Source organism: Oncorhynchus masou, chromosome 3 (genome assembly GCF_036934945.1).
Source record: "Oncorhynchus masou masou isolate Uvic2021 chromosome 3, UVic_Omas_1.1, whole genome shotgun sequence".
In the NCBI taxonomy this organism is placed as follows: domain Eukaryota; kingdom Metazoa; phylum Chordata; class Actinopteri; order Salmoniformes; family Salmonidae; genus Oncorhynchus; species Oncorhynchus masou.
The window spans coordinates 40,252,347-40,273,277 of NC_088214.1; the positions used below are offsets into that span (position 1 = coordinate 40,252,347).

The 20,931-nt window shown below is 42.0% G+C and overlaps 2 protein-coding genes across 3 annotated transcripts in view; both read left to right on the forward strand.

Annotated features, from left to right (window-relative positions):
• LOC135516526 (metabotropic glycine receptor-like) overlaps positions 1–9,060 on the forward strand; it is a 118,361-nt gene extending 109,301 nt beyond the window's left edge. The window contains exons 9-11 of the mRNA XM_064940879.1: positions 1,148–1,253; positions 1,568–1,714; positions 5,454–9,060. Coding sequence (XP_064796951.1) covers positions 1,148–1,253; positions 1,568–1,714; positions 5,454–7,274 — 2,074 coding nt within the window. The 3' untranslated portion in view covers positions 7,275–9,060. The remainder of the gene's footprint in view (positions 1–1,147; positions 1,254–1,567; positions 1,715–5,453) is intronic.
• A 9,469-nt stretch (positions 9,061–18,529) lies between these two features.
• Positions 18,530–20,931, forward strand: part of LOC135516539 (amyloid beta A4 precursor protein-binding family B member 1-interacting protein-like) — a 36,011-nt gene continuing 33,609 nt past the window's right edge. For both annotated transcript variants that reach the window (XR_010451945.1, XM_064940896.1), the window contains exon 1: positions 18,530–18,675. The gene's annotated coding sequence lies outside the window, so the exon portion shown is untranslated. The remainder of the gene's footprint in view (positions 18,676–20,931) is intronic.

Below are 20,931 nucleotides of genomic sequence, written 5' to 3' on the forward strand. Positions count from 1 at the left end.
TTACGTTTCACCATCTGGCAGTTCGATGGACAGATCTGGGTTTGGCAGATGCCAGGAGAATGCAACCTGTCCCAATGCATAGAGCCAACTGTAAAGTTTGGTGGAGGATAAATAATGGTTTACATGGATATGGCTAGGCCCGTTAGTTTCAGTGAAGGGAAATCTTAACGCTACAGCATACAATGACATTCTGTGCTTCCAACTTTGTGGCAACAGTTTGGGGAAGGTCCTTTCCTGTTTCAGCATAACAATGCCCTTTAGCACAAAGCCTGGTCCATACAGAAATGGTTTGTCGAGATCGGTGTGGAAGAACTTGACTGGCCTGCACAGAGCCCTGACCTCAACCCCATCAAACACCTTTGGTATGAATTGGAATGCCGACTGCGAGCCAGGCCTAATTGCCCAACATCTGTGCCCGACCTGACTAATGCTCTTGTGGCTGAATGGAAGCAAGTCCCCGCAGCAACATCTAGTGGAAAGCCTTCTCAGAAGAGTGGAAGCTGTTAAAGCAGCAAAGGGGGGACCATTTTTTAGAATGGGATGTTCGATGTGGAGGTGCCCACATACCTTGATCATGTAGTGTATCTCACGTAACCCCATCCCCCAAGGTCCAAGGGACACAACGTGAGAGAATATTTGCATCTGGTGCATCATCACACATTAAAGTTATGGTGCCAACTGTGACAACAATTGCTGTGAAACCTTCTGAGATTGTCCGCAAGGATGTTTACATTTGTGTCAAAAAGGTGTGCTATTTAGCATTTCAGTTAAGATAAATTATAGGATTCAGATTGGGGTGGCAAAATCCTACATGATTTATCAAAAACCTATAGGATTGATTTCCAATAGGGGGGAAAAATAGTCCAAATATGATTCCAATAGATTCCTATAGGATCCATTAGGATTACTTTTGATTTACAAAAGGAAAAGAGTAGGCCAATGGGACTCTGGATAGGATTCAGATAGATGTGACACAAAATAGGATTGTGAGAATCCTATAGGATTCTATTGGGGAAAAGGAAAAAAAATCACAAAACATATAGGTTCTTTGACTAGGGTTGTGAGTTCCAACCCTGCTCAGGGCAGAATGGAATGCACTCTGTTACACTTCAATAAAAGTGTCTTATCTGTTGCTATCTATTTGCAGGTTCACTCTGGCCCCTCTGTGGCACCCAGACTGGATGCTCATGCTGGTCTTCGCTCACACACACCTCACCGTGACTGTGACTTTGGGGCTTCTGCTTGTTCCAAAGGTAACCCTGCTCTCTCTCCTCTCCCTTTCCCCTGAATACATGAGCATTACATTTAACAGCTTCTTACTGCAATAATAATTAACGTAATGTGATTTAAGTGCACATCTGGGTATTTTTAAGTCTTATTTGAGAACATTTAAACACTCGATGAGTGGGGAATAAACCGTTCATTTCTCAAGATTTAATTAGATGACAATTAGGAACAGTGGGATGATGTCAATCTTTCCTCCTGAAAATACAAGCACACCGTGAACAAATGCACTATAACATTTTAAATAATGTCACCCGAAGTAGGTTTTTTCCCTTCTCGTTAGTTTCTGTCCACAGGGACTCAGGCAAGGGATGACATTGCCACTGAAGCCTATGAGGAGGAGCTGGACATGGGCCGGTCTGGGTCCTACCTCAACAGCAGCATCACCTCAGCCTGGAGTGAGCACAGCCTGGACCCTGAGGACATACGTGTGAGCAGGGTCCCTCTGTCTTTTTTTGTTCTGTAAACAAATCAAATCAAATGTTATTTGTCACATGCATTGTAAGGTCTACACAACAGGTATACAGTAAAATGCTTACTTACAAGCCCTTAACCAACAATGCAGTTTTATGACAAAAAAAAAGTGTTAAGAATGTATTTACTCAAATAAACTGAAGTGAAAAATAAGAAAATAGAAAAATAAATAATTAAAGAGCAACAATAAAATAACAGTAGGAAGACTGTATACAAGGGGTGCTGGTACAGAGTCAATGTGCGGGGACACAGGTTAGTTGAGGTAATTGAGGTAATATGTACATGTAGGTAGAGGTAAAGTGACTATGCATAGATAATAAACAGAGAGTAGCAGCAGCGTAAATGAATGTAGTCCTGGTAGCCATTTGATTAGCTGTTCAGGAGTCTTACGGCTAAGGGATAGAAGCTGTTAAGAAGCCTTTTGGACCTAGACTTGGCGCTCCGTTACCACTTGCCAATCGGTAGCAGAGAGAACAGTCTATGACTAGGGTGGCTGGAGTCTTTGGCAATTTTTAGGGCCTTCCTCTGACACCGCCTGGTATAAAGGTCCTGGGTGGCAGGAAGCTTGGCCCCAGTGATATAATGAGCCGTACGCACTATCCTCTGTAGTGTCTTGTGGTCGGAGACCGTACCAGGCGGTGATGCAACCATTCAGGATGCTCTCGATGGTGCAGCTGTATAAATCTTTGAGGATCTAAGGACCCATGCCAAATCTTTTCAGTCTCCTGAGGGGGAATATGCATTGTCATTCCCTCTTCATGACTGTCTTGGTGTGTTTGGACCCTGATAGTTCATTGGTGATGTGGACACTTGAAGCTCTCAACCCGCTCCAGTACAGCCATTCAAGGAGAATGGGTGCGTGCTCAGTCCTCCTTTTACTTTAGTCCACAATCATCTCCTTTGTCTTGATCACGTTGAGGGAGAGGTTGTTATCCTGGCACCACACTGTCAGGTTTCTGTCCTCCTCCCAATAGGCTGTTTCATCGTTGTCGGTGATCAGGCTTACCACTGTTGTGTCTTTGGCAAACTTAATGATGGTGTTGGCGTCGTGCTTGGCCATACAGTCATGGGTGAACAGGGAGTACAGAAGGGGACTGAGCATGCACCCCTGAGGAGCCCCCAAGTTGAGGATCAGCGTGGCAGATGTGTTGTTACCTACCCTTACCACCTGGGGTGGCCCATGCGGAAGTCCAGGATCCAGTTGCAGAGGGAGGTGTTTTGTCCCAGGGTCCTTAGCTTAGTGATGAGCTTTGAGGGCATTATGGTGTTGAACGCTGAGCTGTAGTCAATGAATAGCATTCTCACATAGGTGTTCCTTTTGTCCAGGTGGGAAAGGGCAGTGTGGAGTGCAATAGAGATTGCGTCATCTGTGGATCTGTTGGGGTGGTATGCAAATTGGAGTGGGTCTAGGGTTCTGGGATAATGGTGTTGATGTGAACCATGACCAGCCTTTCAAAGCACTTCATGGCTACAGACGTGAGTGCTACGGGTCAGGTTACCTAGGTGTGCTTGGGCACAGGGACTATGGTGGTCTGCTTGAAACATGGTGGTGTTACAGACTTGGTCAGCGACAGGTTGAAAATGTCAGTGAAGACACTTGCTAGTTGGTCCGTGCATGCTCGGAGTACACGTCCTGGTAATCCATCTGGCCCTGCGGCCTTGTGGATGTTGACCTGTTTAAAGATCTTACTCACATCGGCTACGAAGAGCGTGTTCACACAGTTGTCCGGAACAGTGTTCTAATGCCTTGAAGCGAGCATAGAAGTCATTTAGCTCATCTGGTAAGATTGTGTCACTGGGCAGCTCGTGGCTGTGATTCCCTTTGTAGTCTGTAAATGTTTTCAAGCCCTGCACATCCAACGTGTGTCAGAGCCGGTCCAGTACGATTCAATCTTTGCCTGTTTGATGGTTCGTCGGATGGCATAGCGGGATTTCTTATTAGCATCCGGGTTAGAGTCCCGCACCTTGAAAGCGGTAGCTCTACACATTTGCTCAGTGCGGATGTTGTCTGTAATCCATGGCTTCTGGTTGGGGTATGTACGTACGATCACTGTGGGGACGACGTCATCGATGCACTTATTGATGAAACCAGTGACGGATGTGGCTTACTCCTCAATGCCATCGGAAGAATCCCGGAACATATTCCTGTCTGTGCTAGCAAAACAGTCCTGTAGCTTAGCATCTGCTTCATCTGACCACTTCCGTATTGAGTAAGTCACTGGTGCTTCCTGCTTTAGTTTTTACTTGTCAGCAGGAATCAGGAGGATAACGTTATGGCCAGATTTGCCAAATGGAGGCTCGAGGGAGAGCTTTGTACATGTCTCTGTGTGTGGAGTAAAGGTGGTCTAGAGTTTTTTCCCTCTTGTTGCACATGTAACATGCTGGTAGAAATGAGATAAAATGGATTTTAGTTTCCCTAAAGTCCCCGGTCACTAGGAGTGTCGCCTCTGGATGAGAATATTCTTGTTTGCTTATGGCCTTATTCAGCTCGTTGAGTGCGGTCTTAGTGCCAGCATTGGATTGTGGTGGTAAATAGACAGCTACAAAAAATATAGATGAAAACTCTCTTGGTAAATTGTGTGTTCTACAGCTTATCATGAGATACTTTACCTCAGCCGTGCATAACTAGAGACTTCATTTATATTAGATTTTGTACACCAGCTGTTATTCACAAATAGACACAGACCGCCACCCCTTGTCTTACCAGAAGCAGCTGTTCTATCTTGTCGATGCATGGAAAACCCAGCCAGCTGTATGCTATCCATGTCGTTTTTCAGCCACGACTCTGTGAAACATAATATATTATGGTTTTTAATGTCTCTTGGTAGGATACTCTTGATCAGAGCTCATCCATTTTCTTATCCAATGATTGCACTTTGGCTAATAGGACTGATGGTAGAGGCGGATTACCCGCTCGCCGTCGGAATCTTACAAGGCACCTCGATCTACGTCCCCGATATCTCTGTCTCTTCTTCATGCGAATGACAAGGATTTGGGTCTGAAGTAAATCCTTCACGTCCGACTCGTTAAAGAAAAAATCTTTGTCCAGTATGATGTGCGTCATTGCTGTTCTGATATCCAGAATCTCTTTTCCGTCATAAGAGACGGTGGCAGAAACAATAGGTACAAAATAAGTTACAAATAACACGGAAAAACACACACAATAGCACAATTGGTTAGGAGCCTGTGAAATGGCAGCCATCTCCTCTGGTGCCATTCAGCTTATTTTACAGAGAAGAGACTGGTTAGATTAAGTACCCATTTGCTGTGTCTTAACAAAGGAAAATACATTTTGTTTGGGAACATGCCCAATCAATGAAGGCGTATCACTCACAGCACCACATTTTAGTAATTAATTATCAAGTTTAATTTGTATAGCGCAGTTCATTAGAGCAGATGCCAAAGTTTGATAAATTAGAGATGTTGTGTCCCTTTTGTTTGGATGTATACTTAGGCATTTGGTTTGGAGAGAGCATGTAGATTAAAAATGGTATTGGCCCCGACACTGACCCCTGTGGAAAGTCACTACCTTGTGGCAAAGTTCTGGTCTGTCAAGGAAATGGACCATGGTTAGTTTGTGTCTGTGATGTCAGAAAATGTCTGTAGCACAAACACTTAGAGAAATCATTTTCCTCCTTATGATTTCTCATCCACTTTTCTCTCTCTCAACACCTCTCTCTGTGTTGCTATTTTAGGATGAGCTAAAGAAGCTCTACGTGCAACTGGAAGTCTACAAGCGCAAGAAGATGTTGGCCAACAACCCCCATCTCCAGAAGAAGCGCAGCTCCAAGAAGGGCCTGGGCCGCTCCCTCATGAGGCGCATCACTGAGATCCCAGAGACTATGCACCGGCACGGCAGCCATGGCAGTCGTGAGGATCGTGACTGTAGTGAGCATGGGAGCAACCGGAGCACCCTTCGACGGAACCCCTTTGACCCATCCCACTCTGGTCACAAGTCCAGGGAAGACTCTCTGAAAAACAAGGTCCTTGGCCTGAAGAAATCGCACAGCTACGACCACGTCTGTGACCAAGGGGAGGAAACTGCTGGCGGAGAGAGCTCGTGTGGGGACAAAATGGCTGCCGGAGAGGGTTCCTTGCTTGGATCCCTCATGAGGAGACAGGTGAAGAAGTCACCAGAGCATGCCCCAAGGATTGAACCTTCCGAGTCCACTGAGTCAGTGCCCTTGGTCTGCAAGTCAGCCAGCGCGCACAACTTTACAGTGGATAAAAAGCCCATCCACCTGAGGACGTCCATCATGCAGAAGTCACTGAGTGTCATAACCAGTGCCAAAGAGAAGATGCCCGGGCTCACCAGCAAGACACATTGCGTGGAGGAAGCAAGCAAGAAGGGACTCAAGGGCTGCGATGGGAGGATGCTGTCTGAGGTGGACGAGGCGGAAGAGAAGGAGTGTTATCCCAAGATGATCATCAGCCAGTCGGTGGAGTACTCCAAGACGCCCATGGGCAAGATGGGCATCATGAAGCAGCAGGTGAGTGGCAGCCAGCCGTCCATCAATACAGAGCCAGGGAGAAACCTGTATGACCTCTCCGAGGTGTGCCCTTGGGATGTAGAGGACCCCCCAACCCCCTCGGAAGGAAGGTCACAGAAGCATGTGTCCATTGCTCTGGGAGAGACCACCACGGTCCACAGGGGGGGTGGTGGTGGTGGTGCGGTTTGCACCAAGGGCAGTCGCTCCCAACAGAAGCAACAGGGAGCCGCAGGGCAATCACCTGCAGGCCGACGTCGCTCCAAAGGTAAGGGTTGTGAACCAGACGAGGCCAGAGAAACAAGGAAGCCCAGGTCTCCCAGATCTCCGCTCCCCCTCAAACCAGAGGTGTGCCCCTGGGCCTTTGAGGAGCAGCCGGTGTTGGGAGGTGACTCAGACTCCATCTCCCCAGAGAGGATCAGAAGTAAGAAGAGTGTTACACCCACCGATGGGAAGCCCAAGATCCTCCACTCAGACTACTCCAAATCCACGGGGAGTCTGCTGCAGCCGCCCGCCCTGATGGTGGACATCTGTCCCTGGGACTACAATGAAGCCCCTGCCCCGCCCTCCCCCAGCCAGGAGAAGAACTGCTCCAGCCCCACGCCTCACTCCAAGCGGAAACGAAAAGGCTCATGCTCCTACAAAGAGAAGGGTGAGAGAGAGAAAGGAGGGAGGGACAGGGAGGAAGAGAAGCAGCACAGGTCAAAGAGCAAGGAGAGGAGGAGCTCCTCCAGCAAGCCCCCGGAAAGACGACGTGTCAGCCAATCCTCAGAGGGCGGTTCGGTCACCGCGCCCGCGTCTGGGAGACGGAAAAGCTCGACAAGAGACCCGGAGGTGTCGGAGAACAAGAGAGTGGAGGCATGCCCGTGGGAGGTAGAGAACGCGCCAACCAATATGGCACAGACAAAAACTTCTCCAGCGAAAGAAAACTCTTTGAGTTCTAATTATAAACAACCCATGAGCACTGCCAAAAAGGTTGACGTTTGTCCGTGGGATTTTGAAGACAATGGGTCAGAGAAAAGTGCATGATATTTGACATCATGGACTTTATATGCTTTGTATTCACTGCACAAAAGCCCTGCAAACTGGGTTTTAAAGATAGGGAAAGTGTGGTGAAAATAACAATGCACAATTTGCCTTGGTTATATCAAAATCATATTGTGAAGAAAAACATGACACTACCGTCTCTTAAAGCATTCCAAACAAAGTATTTGTTGTTTTGTTAGTTGTGTAATTATGCAACTTAAAGTCACTTTTCTGAAATGTAGAGGAAAGTGTTGTCGGTACTATTTGCTGGTAGATTTTCTCAGTTTGCATTTATGCACGTTTTTTTCACATTCTTCAATACATTAAATTGTGTCCTAAGAGTTCTCTTTGGCCTGTATCCTGCATTTGTGCCATTTTTGTCAAGTAATGGTTTGAGTATGAGTTCAGAATGTTGGTCATTGGGAAGTACATCATGTCATTTCCATATTAAGCACAGTGCACAGGTAATTATGCCTTAATTTTGGGCCTTATAGATTATACAAAGGATATGCATTTTGAGTGTTGAGCAGGAGAAATAGGTACATAGGTGAACCGTACATAGTTAACATTTAGTACATAGGTAGCAACATGATGATACATGCACTGAAGGAAAAGTATCTCACCTGGTCTCCATTTAGTCAAACATGCTTTATGTCTGTAAAAAAAAGCAGAAGTTTATCTTTGATGTATTAATTTCTCAAAAAAACTGCTGTAGCATGTGGCAAAGCACTTCCAAAAGTGTATTTATGTCCATTTGTCAACTTACATCCAAAACATTTGGTAATGAAGATGTAATACTTGATGTTGCCTACTATAATTCAATGTTCAAGTTCAAAGTTAAAATACAGCTTAAAACATAAAGCTTTCAAGAATGTTTCTATGTGCATTCATCTGAAAATATGATATGGAAAAAATATTGAAGCAGTATTGTAATCCCAAAGGTTCCCCCCTCTTATACAATGTTGACATTAATTTACATATGTTAATTTTAGGTGAATCCTTAAACAAGCTTTGTCTTGTACTTTTCCCAAACATTTTTATTTGAAGGTTTATGTATAATCATTTCAGTGCTCTCTTATGGACCAAAAGCAAAGAAAAGTCAGATGGATTATACAGCATATTTGACTTTTGCTTGCTTTCCAAAATCCATGCAATTGCTTGATAACACCTTATAGTTGTTCACCTAAAATCAAATGCTATGACATTGATTGTCGAAATAGTGTCACCATAGATTCCACACGGGTAGGTGTGTGCGTGTGTGCATTATTGCATGTGTGCGTGGGTGTGTACAGCGTGTGTGCATTATTGCATGTGTGTGTGGGTGTGTACAGTGTGTGTGTGTCTGCATCATTGCATTGCATGAAAAACGTTTGCCACTTTAGCATTATTACCGATTCCCTCTTCCTTTATTTATATGGCCTTTGTAACATTTTAGTGGTGGTGATTTGATCTACTCCACCAGTAACTAGTAACTCTTGTTGTTGAATGTTGTCAAAGACATAAGGGTCATGTTCATTATTGCAATGGAAAGAAACATTTCTTATTGGACAAGTTTGGTTTATTTCCTCCCTGTTTGTCTGTTTTCCTCCATTTGGTATCCTAGTGAATAAGATCTAGGTAATCAGGAACACGATGATGCTATATGAATGCTACAGTGGCTTCTGCATGACACTAAACATATTGGCCCAGCGTCTCACTGCTCTACGCAAACCCTGCTCCATCAGACTGTTATGACTTGTTTGTTAAGTGAACTTGTACCACTATTGTATGCTTGCAATAAATATTCATATAAAACTCAATCTTATTTTCTGTTGTTATTTGATGGGTATTGTCGAACAGTGCTGACTAACCATGGTCTGGAGAGAATACCTACTACTTCATCACATAGACCAACACTAACCCCTGGTGGAGATAAGCATACATAACTGTAGACATAATATTTTCTGCCATACCAAATCCTTTCAAAGTCTCTGGAAGGGATTGTGTCGCTACTTAATTTGTTTGAATTTTGGAGAACATTGATTTTGGTTAGAAAATACAAATATTATTGGCTGTGACAAGGTAAGCAAAACCAAAGGGTGGATTGCAGTTTTCTCCTTGTCCACAGACTGCTTTCAATAAGCAAAAAAATATGTACATTTGCAATTTGGCTGGTCTATCCATTTAAGGGGCTCATACATGCTTATGACAAGTCTTAAAATGTTACTTCCTCATCCTTGAATTGTTTTTACAGACTAGAATTTCACCAGGAGTCTAATATCAGACTAATGAAGTCCCAGCAATATAATTTATGGTTGAACCAAACCGATTACTCATTTGTAATGACCATTAAGTTTTTAGACACTTAACCAAAGCATGAAATAAAATAAGTGATTGAATATTGAATATAATGAAAATATACTGAATATGTATTGATATTGCATATCAGAGAAGGAGAAGCTTTTGGTCATTGCTGGGTCAAGCTGAATACACAGAGGGACTGTGGGCTGTATGAGAGGCTTTGTATGAGAGGCTTTGTCTTGTTGTCACGCCCTGGTCTTAGTATTTTGTGTTTTCTTTATCTATTTTGTCAGGCCAGGGTGTGACATGGGTTTTTGTATGTGGTGTGTTTTGTCTTGGGGTTTTTTCACAGGTATTGGATTGTAGCTTAGTGGGGTTTTCTAGGTTAGTCTATGGCTGTCTGAAGTGGTTCTCAATCAGAGGCAGGTGTTTATCGTTGTCTCTGATTACATTTACATTTACATTTAAGTCATTTAGCAGACGCTCTTATCCAGAGCGACTTACAAATTGGTGAATTCACCTTCTGACATCCAGTGGAACAGCCACTTTACAATAGTGCATCTAAATCATTAAGGGGGGGTGAGAAGGATTACTTATCCTATCCTAGGTATTCCTTGAAGAGGTGGGGTTTCAGGTGTCTCCGGAAGGTGGTGATTGACTCCGCTGTCCTGGCGTCCTGGGAACCATATTTAGGCAGCCATATTCTTTGAGTGTTTCGTGGTTGATTGTCCTTGTTTATGTCTTGTGTTAGTTTGCACCAGTTTAGGCTGTTTCGGTTTTCACGTTACGTTTATTGTTTTGTATGGATTTGTGTTTCCTTTGTTTTTCATTAAACATGAATCTTAATAGCCACGCCGCATTTTGGTCCGACTCTCTTTCGCCTAAAGAAAACCGTTACACTTGTCTTGTAAGTGGGTATGGAGTCCCTTGGGAAACTACCAAACCATCCAATGATGGGATTTATAAATAGATTATCTGGGCTCCCAAAAGAACTCTATAGATGGGATTGTCGTTTAGCAACAAAACCAACTCGTGCACAACTATGGGGCAAAACTGACTGGTTGGCTTACATTGGTGACAACATGTAAACTATATTTCGTCTCCAATGTTTATTGAAAACATACAGTGCATTCTGAAAGTATTTGACCCCTTCACTTTTTCCACATTGTGTTACGTTACAGCCTTATTATATAATGGATTCAAATGTTGTTGTCTTTCCCCTCATCAATATACACACAATACCCAATAAGGACAAAGCAAAAACAGGTTTTTAGACATTTTTGCTAATTTATTAAAAGTAGCTCTTAGCCGTGGTATATTGGCCATATACCACACCTTCTCGTGCATTATTGCTTAATTATAAACCATATAGTTTGGGTCCTGGATGCTGATTGGTGGAATCAGTTCAGAGTGTGTATATCAGACAACATACAGTGCCTTGCGAAAGTATTCGGCCCCCTTGAACTTCGCGACCTTTTGCCACATTTCAGGCTTCAAACATAAAGATATAAAACTGTATTTTTTGTAAAGAATAAACAACAAGTGGGACACTATCATGAAGTGAAACGACATTTATTGGATATTTCAAACTTTTTTAACAAATCAAAAACTGAAAAATTGGGCTTGCAAAATTATTCAGCCCCCTTAAGTTAATACTTTGTAGCGCCATCTTTTGCTGCGATTACAGCTGTAAGTCGCTTGGGGTATGTCTATCAGTTTTGCACATCGAGAGACTGAAATATTTTCCCATTCCTCCTTGCAAAACAGCTCGAGCTCAGTGAGGTTGGATGGAGAGCATTTGTGAACAGCAGTTTTCAGTTCTTTCCACAGATTCTCGATTGGATTCAGGTCTGGACTTTGACTTGGCCATTCTAACACCTGGATATGTTTATTTTTGAACCATTCCATTGTAGATTTTGCTTTATGTTTTGGATCATTGTCTTGTTGGAAGACAAATCTCCGTCCCAGTCTCAGGTCTTTTGCAGACTCCATCAGGTTTTCTTCCAGAATGGTCCTGTATTTGGCTCCATCCATCTTCCCATCAATTTTAACCATCTTCCCTGTCCCTGCTGAAGAAAAGCTGGCCCAAACCATGATGCCGCCACCAAAATGTTTGACAGTGGGGATGGTGTGTTCATGGTGATGAGCTGTGTTGCTTTTACGCCAAACATAACGTTTTGCATTCTTGCCAAAAAGTTCAATTTTGGTTTCATCTGACCAGAGCACCTTCTTCCACATGTTTGGTGTGTCTCCCAGGTGGCTTGTGGCAAACTTTAAACAACACTTTTTATGGATATCTTTAAGAAATGGCTTTCTTCTTGCCACTCTTCCATAAAGGCCAGATTTGTGCAATATACGACTGATTGTTGTCCTATGGACAGAGTCTCCCACCTCAGCTGTAGATCTCTGCAGTTCATCCAGAGTGATCATGGGCCTCTTGGCTGCATCTCTGATCAGTCTTCTCCTTGTATGAGCTGAAGGTTTAGAGGGACATCCAGGTCTTGGTAGATTTGCAGTGATCTGATACTCCTTCCATTTCAATATTATCGCTTGCACAGTGCTCCTTGGGATGTTTAAAGCTTGGGAAATATTTTTGTATCCAAATCCGGCTTTAAACTTCTTCACAACAGTATCTCGGACCTGCCTGGTGTGTTCCTTGTTCTTCATGATGCTCTCTGCGCTTTTAACGGACCTCTGAGACTATCACAGTGCAGGTGCATTTATACGGAGACTTGATTACACACAGGTGGATTGTATTTATCATCATTAGTCATTTAGGTCAACATTGGATCATTCAGAGATCCTCACTGAACTTCTGGAGAGAGTTTGCTGCACTGAAAGTAAAGGGGCTGAATAATTTTGCACGCCCAATTTTTCAGTTTTTGATTTGTTAAAAAAGTTTGAAATATCCAATAAATGTCGTTCCACTTCATGATTGTGTCCCACTTGTTGTTGATTCTTCACAAAAAAATACAGTTTTATATCTTTATGTTTGAAGCCTGAAATGTGGCAAAAGGTCGCAAAGTTCAAGGGGGCCGAATACTTTTGCAAGGCACTGTACCACAGGTGTGATGGAAAAACACTTGCTTACTGTTCTATTTATGTTGGTAACCAGTTTATAATAGCAATAAGGCACCTCTGGGGTTTCTGGTGTATGGCCAAAATACCACGGCTAAGGGCTGTACCCAGGAACATGGTTGTTTAAATATATAACAAACATTCCAACCATAATTAAAATATGTAGCCTACAGTCTTGTTAAAGCAGAGTTTAATGACCTTGACAAGCATGAGGTTTGGTGTCACAATGTTTAAAATGTGTGTATTACGGCAGTAAAGACTGGCACTTTGGCTGGTGGCATAATTGCTATTCTTAGAACTCTAATTCGTGGTCATAGTAAGCCTACTATCTACTGGACTTAGCCACACATGTCTCTAAATGTCATGCTAAACGTGTGCTAATATAAAGAGACACTACAGCAGCAGCATGGCACATCTGGTATTACAAATGCATTTTATTGGAATCCCTGTATAAAAAAAAAATATATATATACATTTTATTACAGCTCATTTGGGGTAAACAATATGTTTCTATTACTTACATACTGTGTCCATGTTAAAATAATATAATTGTTTGTGGATGTCTAACACAACAGTGTACAACCCTAGTCTGGTAGCCTAGGGTCTCCTGAAAATTGTCATTATATGTACAGTATACATGTTTTTATTTTATTTAACCTTTATTTAACTAGGCAAGTCAGTTAAGAACAAATGGTTATTTGCAATGACGGCCTACCAGAAGGCCTACCTGCGGGGACTGGGGCTGGGATTAAAAAGAAAAAAGAAAAGACAAATATATGATAAAAACACACATCACTACAAGAGAGACACCATAACGCTGCATAAAGAGAGACCTAAGACAACAACATAGCATGGCAGCAACACATGACAACACAGCATGGTAGCAACACAACATGACAACACAGCATGGTAGCAACACAACATGACAACACAGTATGGTAGCAACACAACATGACAACAACATGGTAGTAACACAACGTGGCGGCAGCACAAAATGGTTGCAGCACAAAACATGGCACAAACATTATTGGGCACAGAAAACAGCACAAAGGGCAAGAAGGTAGAGACAACAATACATCACGCAAAGCAGCCATTATATAAGGCATGCAGAGGATACTCACATTAGAATATGGTGGCTAACATGAAACATACAGTGCCTTCAGAAAGGGACTTCACACCCCTTTATTTTTCCCACATTTTGTTGTGTTACAGCCTGAATTTAAAATAAGTATTCAACCCCTTTGTTACGGCAAAGTTCAGAAGTTACAAATGTGCTTAACAAATCTCATAAGTTGCATGGACTCATTCCGTGTTCAATAATAGTGGTTAACATGATTTTTGAATGACTACACCATCTCTGTACCCTACGCACACAATTACCTGGAAGGTCCCTCAAGTACATATACAGCCACAAAGACCAGGGAGGTTTTCGATGCCTCACAAAGAAGGGCAACCGATTGGTGAAAATAAAAAAAGCATATGCTGAATATTCCTTTGAGCATGGTGAAGTTACTATTTAGGCTTTGGATGGTGTAACTATTACACCCAGTGACTACAAAGATACAGGCATCCTTCCTGACTAAGTTGCTGGAGAGGAAGGCAACTGCTCAGGGGTTTTACCATGAGGCAAATTGTGATTAAAACCATTTTTATACCTTTATTTAACTAGGCAAGTCAGTTAAGAACAAATTCTTATTTACAATTACGGATATTGGGGAACAGTGGGCTAACTGCCTTGTTCAGGGGCAGAACAACAGATTTTTACCTTTTGGTTACTGGCCCAACACTCTAACCACTAGGCTACCTGCTACCCCAAAGACAGTTTAAAACAGTTACATAGTTTAATGGTTGTGATATGAGAACTTAGGATGGATCAACAACATTGTAGTTACTCCACAATACTAACCTAAATGATAGAGTGAAAAGGAAACCTGTACAGAATTCCAAAACATGCATCCTGTATACAAAAAAATGATGCAAAGAAATTAACTTTATGTCCTGAACTTTTTGTCCAGAACTTTTTGTACCGAATACAAAGCGTAATGTTTGGGGCAAATCCAACACATCACTGTGTACCACTTTTCGTATTTTCAAGCCTGGTTGAGGCTGCATCATGTTATGCTTGTCAGTTATGCTTGTCATCAGCAAGGACTAGGGAGTTATCTGGGATAAAAATAAACGGAATGGAGCGAAGCACAGGCAAATTCCTAGAGGAAAACCTGGTTCAGTCTGCTTCCAACAGACACTGGGAGACAAATTCCCCTTTCTGCAGGACAATAACCTAAAACACAAGGTCAAATCTACACTGTAATTGCTTACCAAGATGAGATTTGGCTTAAATTGGCTTGGAAATCAATGGAAAGACTTGAAAATGGCTGTCTAGCAATGATCAACAACCAACTTGACAGAGCCTAAAGCTACAATATGTCACTTTTTGGGAGCGTTATAGATCTTTCATTTCCATTGAAAGAATGTCTAAGAAGCGGTAGATCTGTTCTATGTGGGCTGATTCTATGCTTCCTGTTCTGAAGTTTCATTTTTGCGTCTTTCACATTTGGTTTTGTACACCAGCTTCAAACAGCTGAATATAAAAAATGTTGATTATAGAAAACATATTTTACTGTGGTTTACATGGTACAATGATTCTCTACACAAGAGAATGCTTGTTTTATCACATAATTTCAGTTTAGTAGAACTAAGTGAATTTTTGCAACCAGGAAATGTCAGAGCGATTTCTGCATAGTGCGTCACCTGAGCGGGTTGATTCACTGATGTGGTCATCCTGTCTGGGTTGGCACACCCCCTTGGGTTGTGCCATGGAGGAGATCTTTGCGGGCTATACTCAGCTTTGTCTCAGGATGGTAAGTTGGTGGTTGAAGATATCCCTCTAGTGGTGTGGGGGCTGTGCTTTGGCAAAGTGGGTGGGGTTATATCCTTCCTGTTTGGCCCTGTCCGGGGGTGTCCTTGGATGGGGCCACAGTGTCTCCTGACCCTTCCTGTCTCAGCCTCCAGTATTTATGCTGCAGTAGTTTATGTGTCGGGGGGCTGGGGTCAGTTTGTTATATCTGGAGTACTTCTCCTGTCCAATTCGGTGTCCTGTGTGAATCTAAGTGTGCGTTCTCTAATTCTCTCCTTCTCTCTCTCGGAGGACCTGAGCCCTAGGACCATGCCCCAGGACTACCTGATATGATGACTCCTTGCTGTCCCCAGTCCACCTGGCCGTGCTGCTACTCCAGTTTCAACTGTTCTACCTTATTATTATTTGACCATGTTGGTCATTTATGAACATTTGAACATCTTGGCCATGTTCTGTTATAATCTCCACCCGGCACAGCCGGAAGAGGACTGGCCACCCCACATATGCTCTCTCTAATTCTGTTTCTTTCTCTCTCTCGGAGGACCTGAGCCCTAGGACCATGCCCCAGGACTACCTGACATGATGACTCCTTGCTGTCCCCAGTCCACCTGGCCGTGCTGCTGCTCCAGTTTCAACTGTTCTGCCTTATTATTATTATTCGACCATGCTGGTCATTTATGAACATTTGAACATCTTGGCCATGTTCTGTTATTATCTCTACCCGGCACAGCCAGAAGAGGACTGGCACCCCACATAGCCTGGTTCCTCTCTAGGTTTCTTCCTAGGTTTTGGCCTTTCTAGGGAGTTTTTCCTAGCCACCGTGCTTCTACACCTGCATTGCTTGCTGTTTGGGGTTTTAGTCTGGGTTTCTGTACAGCACTTTGAGATATCAGCTGATGTACGAAGGGCTATATAAATACATTTGATTTGATTTGATTTGCACCTTTAACATCTTAAAAAAATAAAATTAGAATAATAATATGCAAATATTGTACAATCCAGGTGTGCAAAGCTCTTCGAGACTTACCCAGAAACACGCACAATTCTAATCGCTGCCAAAGGTGATTCTAAAATGTATTGACTCAGGGTTGTGAATACCTACATAAATGAGATATTTCTGTATTTCATTTTCATAAAATGTGCAAAAATTTCTAAAAACATGTTTTCCCTTTGTCATAATGGAGTATTGTTTGTCGACGGGTGAGAAAAAATATATTTTAATCCATTTTGAATTCAGACTGTAACACAGCAAAATATGGATTAAGTCAAAGGGTATAAATAAATTCATTAAAAATCCTACAATGTGATTTTCTGGATTTTTTTTCTTCTCATTTTGTCTGTCATCGTTGAATTGTACCTATGATGAAAATTACAGGCCTCTCTCGTCTTTTTATGTGGGAGAACTTGCACAATTGGTGGCTGACTAAATACTTTTTTGCCCCACTGTACGCTCACATACACATATATATGCATATTAGCGTCACACACGCACACACACACTCACACATAGACACACTTTCACATACGCTGCTGCTACTCTGTTTATTATCTATCCTGATTGCCTAGTACTTTTTACCCCTGCCTAGATTTACATATTGCGTCGTACACAACTACCTCGTACACCTGCACATTGATTCGGTACCGGTACTCCTTGTATATTCTAACTCGTTATTGTTTTTTGTGTGCTATTTTTATTTGATTTCTATGCTCCAGCATTTTAGATTTGAAATCAAATATTTCATATGTGTACGGATTTTTCTATTGAGGGTTTTATCAAATGTAAGTTACTAGCCAATTTGACATTTTATGAGAGTACAGACTTTCATACACTGTAACTGGAGGAAACATGGGAAAGTAGGGGAAAATGCCCTTTGAAAGATTTTGATGAGATTTTCACACTTCCTAGATAGCTATTTGTTTACGCCTATTCAACATCGTTCACACCTTCTTAAGCCTTAGCTCCTCCCCACCCACAGATGTGAACACATGCAGTGCATTCAGAAAGTCCCTCATACGCATTGACTTATTCCACATTTTGTTTTGTTACAGCCTGAATTAAAAATGGATCAAATATATTTCTCTCTCACCTATCTACGTAGGTACATAGGTGCACATGTCTAAAAACTTAAATACAGAAATATCTAATTTACTTAAGTGTTCACACCCCTGTTAGAATCACTTTGGCAGCGATGACAGCAGTGAGTATTTCTGGGTAAGTCTCTTAGAGCTTCGCACACCTGGATTGTACAATAAATGTGGAACAAGTCAAGGGGTGTGAATACTTTCTGAATGCACTGTATGTAAATTATATTTCTGTATTTCATTTCATTTTCAATAAATTTGCTAATATTTAAAAAAAACTGTTTTCACTTTGTTATTATGGAGTATATAGATGGTTGAGAAAACATCAATTAAATCTGTCCTGAATTCAGGCTAACAACATGTGGAATAAGTCAAGGGGTATGAATATCTTCTGAATACCTCACTGTACATCAAATGTTTTACTTCAGTTAATGATACATTCTTGAAGAATGTAACAAAAAAATGCCTCACGAGCTTAATTCAACATTCCAACCCCATCAGAACCGCAAAAATATAACATTGTTTTAAACCATAATTGTAAACAATTTAAATATAAACAACACTTGTATAGCCTCAAAACTTGGGTAAAACTCTCATTTTGATATCATGGATGGTCAGTCCTTGCATCCATAGCTCTATGTCCATGAATTTGATAGTGGTTACATTTCTCCAGCCCATCCCATTCACAGTGGTGGGGTGTTGCTCTGTTATGGTTTGAACTGCTGATTTCCACTTTAAGACAACCTATAGTAAAATTAAACAACACCTTTGATTTTCAGACTGACAGGTGCAAGCAAATTCACAGTAAGTGTCAACCATTTTGTTGGCACCTATCCTGCGTCTTCAGACCAGTGCAGATTAAGGAGACAAGAAGAGGAAGCCACCTCATTGTTAGACACAAACCAAGCCTCTTCCTGAGTCATGTGACAGTAAGAAGGTCAACTTTCGCATAGAACAGGAAATAGAGCCCCTATCATTCAGTCTCAGTAGTCATACCATTTCCAATTCAACCCCACATGTGCAAGGTGCACATGTACTTAACGATACAATATCTTATATCTAATCTATTACCGAAGAGTAATCCAGGAGATCATTAAACTAGAAAAGGTAAACTCTCTGGTGATTTTTGACAGGTTGCTTTTTATCTTTGACATTTGTGTCTTTTGACTTTTATTACATGACTTTGCTTCCTTAATATGTCTGTGAATAGATGGTTAGCATTACTTGTAGAGTCGTTGTATGTTATGTTACCTTACAGTCTAGATTTGAGCTTTAATGCTTCTTCATAGTACTACCAAAGACAATTATGTGATTGTTACATTCAACTTTCTCATATTGGGCATTGTATTACTCTCATGTTCTGATGCAATATGATAAAAAAGTTATACAGTATTGTACAATACTCACAAATACAGCCCATTGGCCAGTTAGGAAATACTTCAACAGCCATCGTTGGTTAAAGGGGCAATCTGGAATTGGTACATCCACTCTGGACATTTAAATGAATAAGATTGCCCCTTTAAAGTGAACACATCTTTCTACAGTAGCAGCCAGCAATTGTTTATGTACTCATTTATAAAACAGTTAGAAAACAATTATAAAACAGTTATAAAACAAATATAAAACAGAGGGACCATTTGAACACAAGAACATTCAACATACGTAGCCAGCCTATCGAGAACCACAGTATCTTTTTCTATGTACACTAAGTCATTGTTGATGATTAGGCATTGGTCACTCTCTCTGTCTGAACTTTAGTGAGTCACTTTATTGTGTCAGTGCAGAAGTAGCATGCCCACAGACCACATGTGGCATCCTTATGCTATTTTAAAAATCAAATGCAATTTTATTGGCCACATGCGCCGAATACAACAGGTGTAGAATTGACTGTGAAATGCTTACTTACGAGCCCATTCCCAACAATTCAGTTAAAAAGTAAGAAAACATTTGCTAAATAAAATAAAAAACAAAATAGTAACACAATAAAATAACAATAATGAGGCTATATTCAAGGAGTACCAGTATGTATGTATGTATGTGTGTGTGTGTGTGTGTGTGTGTGTGTGTGTGTGTGTGTGTGTGTGTGTGTGTGTGCGCGCGTGCAAGCGTGCGTGCGTGTGTGTGTGAGTGAGTGAGTGGTGTCAATATGCATGTTTGTGTGAGCGTGTGTGTGTGTTAGTTAGAGTGTCAACGTAGTACTGTATGTGTGTGTGTGTGTGGGTAGAGTCAATAGAGTGTGCATCGAGCAAGTGCAAAAGAGTCAGTGCAAAAAATAAAATACAAAAAAAAAATGAGTAGTGGTTGTAGAAGGCCTCTCAAATTTGGTGAGACGGTGCTCGTATCTAAGCTGCATACTTGGAGAGATGATCCATTTGGCCAGAGCTGCCTGCTACACACGTACTGGTGCTTTTTCCCTTCACGTTGACTAAATCATTCGCTAACCTAAACAGGCCTCGCTCAAAGAGCAGACGACTTCGCTTATGGGATCGTTTATTGTTCAGTGTCATCCTCTGTGTCAATGCAGCTCTACTTTGATGGCCTCTAATGAAAACGTGTTTGTCTCTCACAGTCCAAGCAACATGGAAGCAACTTTAGTGGTCACATAACACATTGTCACATTGCAGACTCCCCGTGGTACTATGGGCATGGCATTTAAAACATGGTAACTGGAGCACATTGTTTTTTGGTTAGAAATAGCTCAAATTAGCAGTTGTTGGCATTGGCTAGTATTATTTGATTTTTTATTTAACCAGGTAAGTTGACTGAGAACACGTTCTCATTTGCAGCAACAACCTGGGGAATAGTTACAGGGGAGAGGAGGGGGGTGAATGAGCCAATTGTAATCTGGGGATTATGAGGTGACTGTGATGATTTGAGGGCCAGATTGGGAATTCAGCCAGGACACTGGGGTTAACACCCCTACTCTTACAATAAGTGCCATGGGATCTTTAATGACCTCAGAGAGTCAGGACACCCGTTTAACGTCCCCCGACACAGGGCAGTGTCCCCAATCACTGCCCTGGGGAATTGGGATATTTTTTTAGACCGGAGGAAAGAGTGCCTCCTACTGGCCCTCCAAAACAACTTCCAGCTGCATCTGGTCTCCCATCCAGGAACTGACCAGAACCAACCCTGCTTAGCTTCAGAAGCAAGCCAGCAGTGGTATGCAGGGGGGTATGCTGCTGGCAAAAGCCAAAGATGGATTACTGCCTCTCTTTGTCCATGGACTGCTTTCAAAGTTATGAAAGAAATATGGACATTTATAATTTGGCTGAACTATCCCTTTAATCATGATTTTACAAGTTTAAGTGACACTCGTTATGTAGACCTATTCTCTGTCTGCCACAATAATGGTCCTTAGCG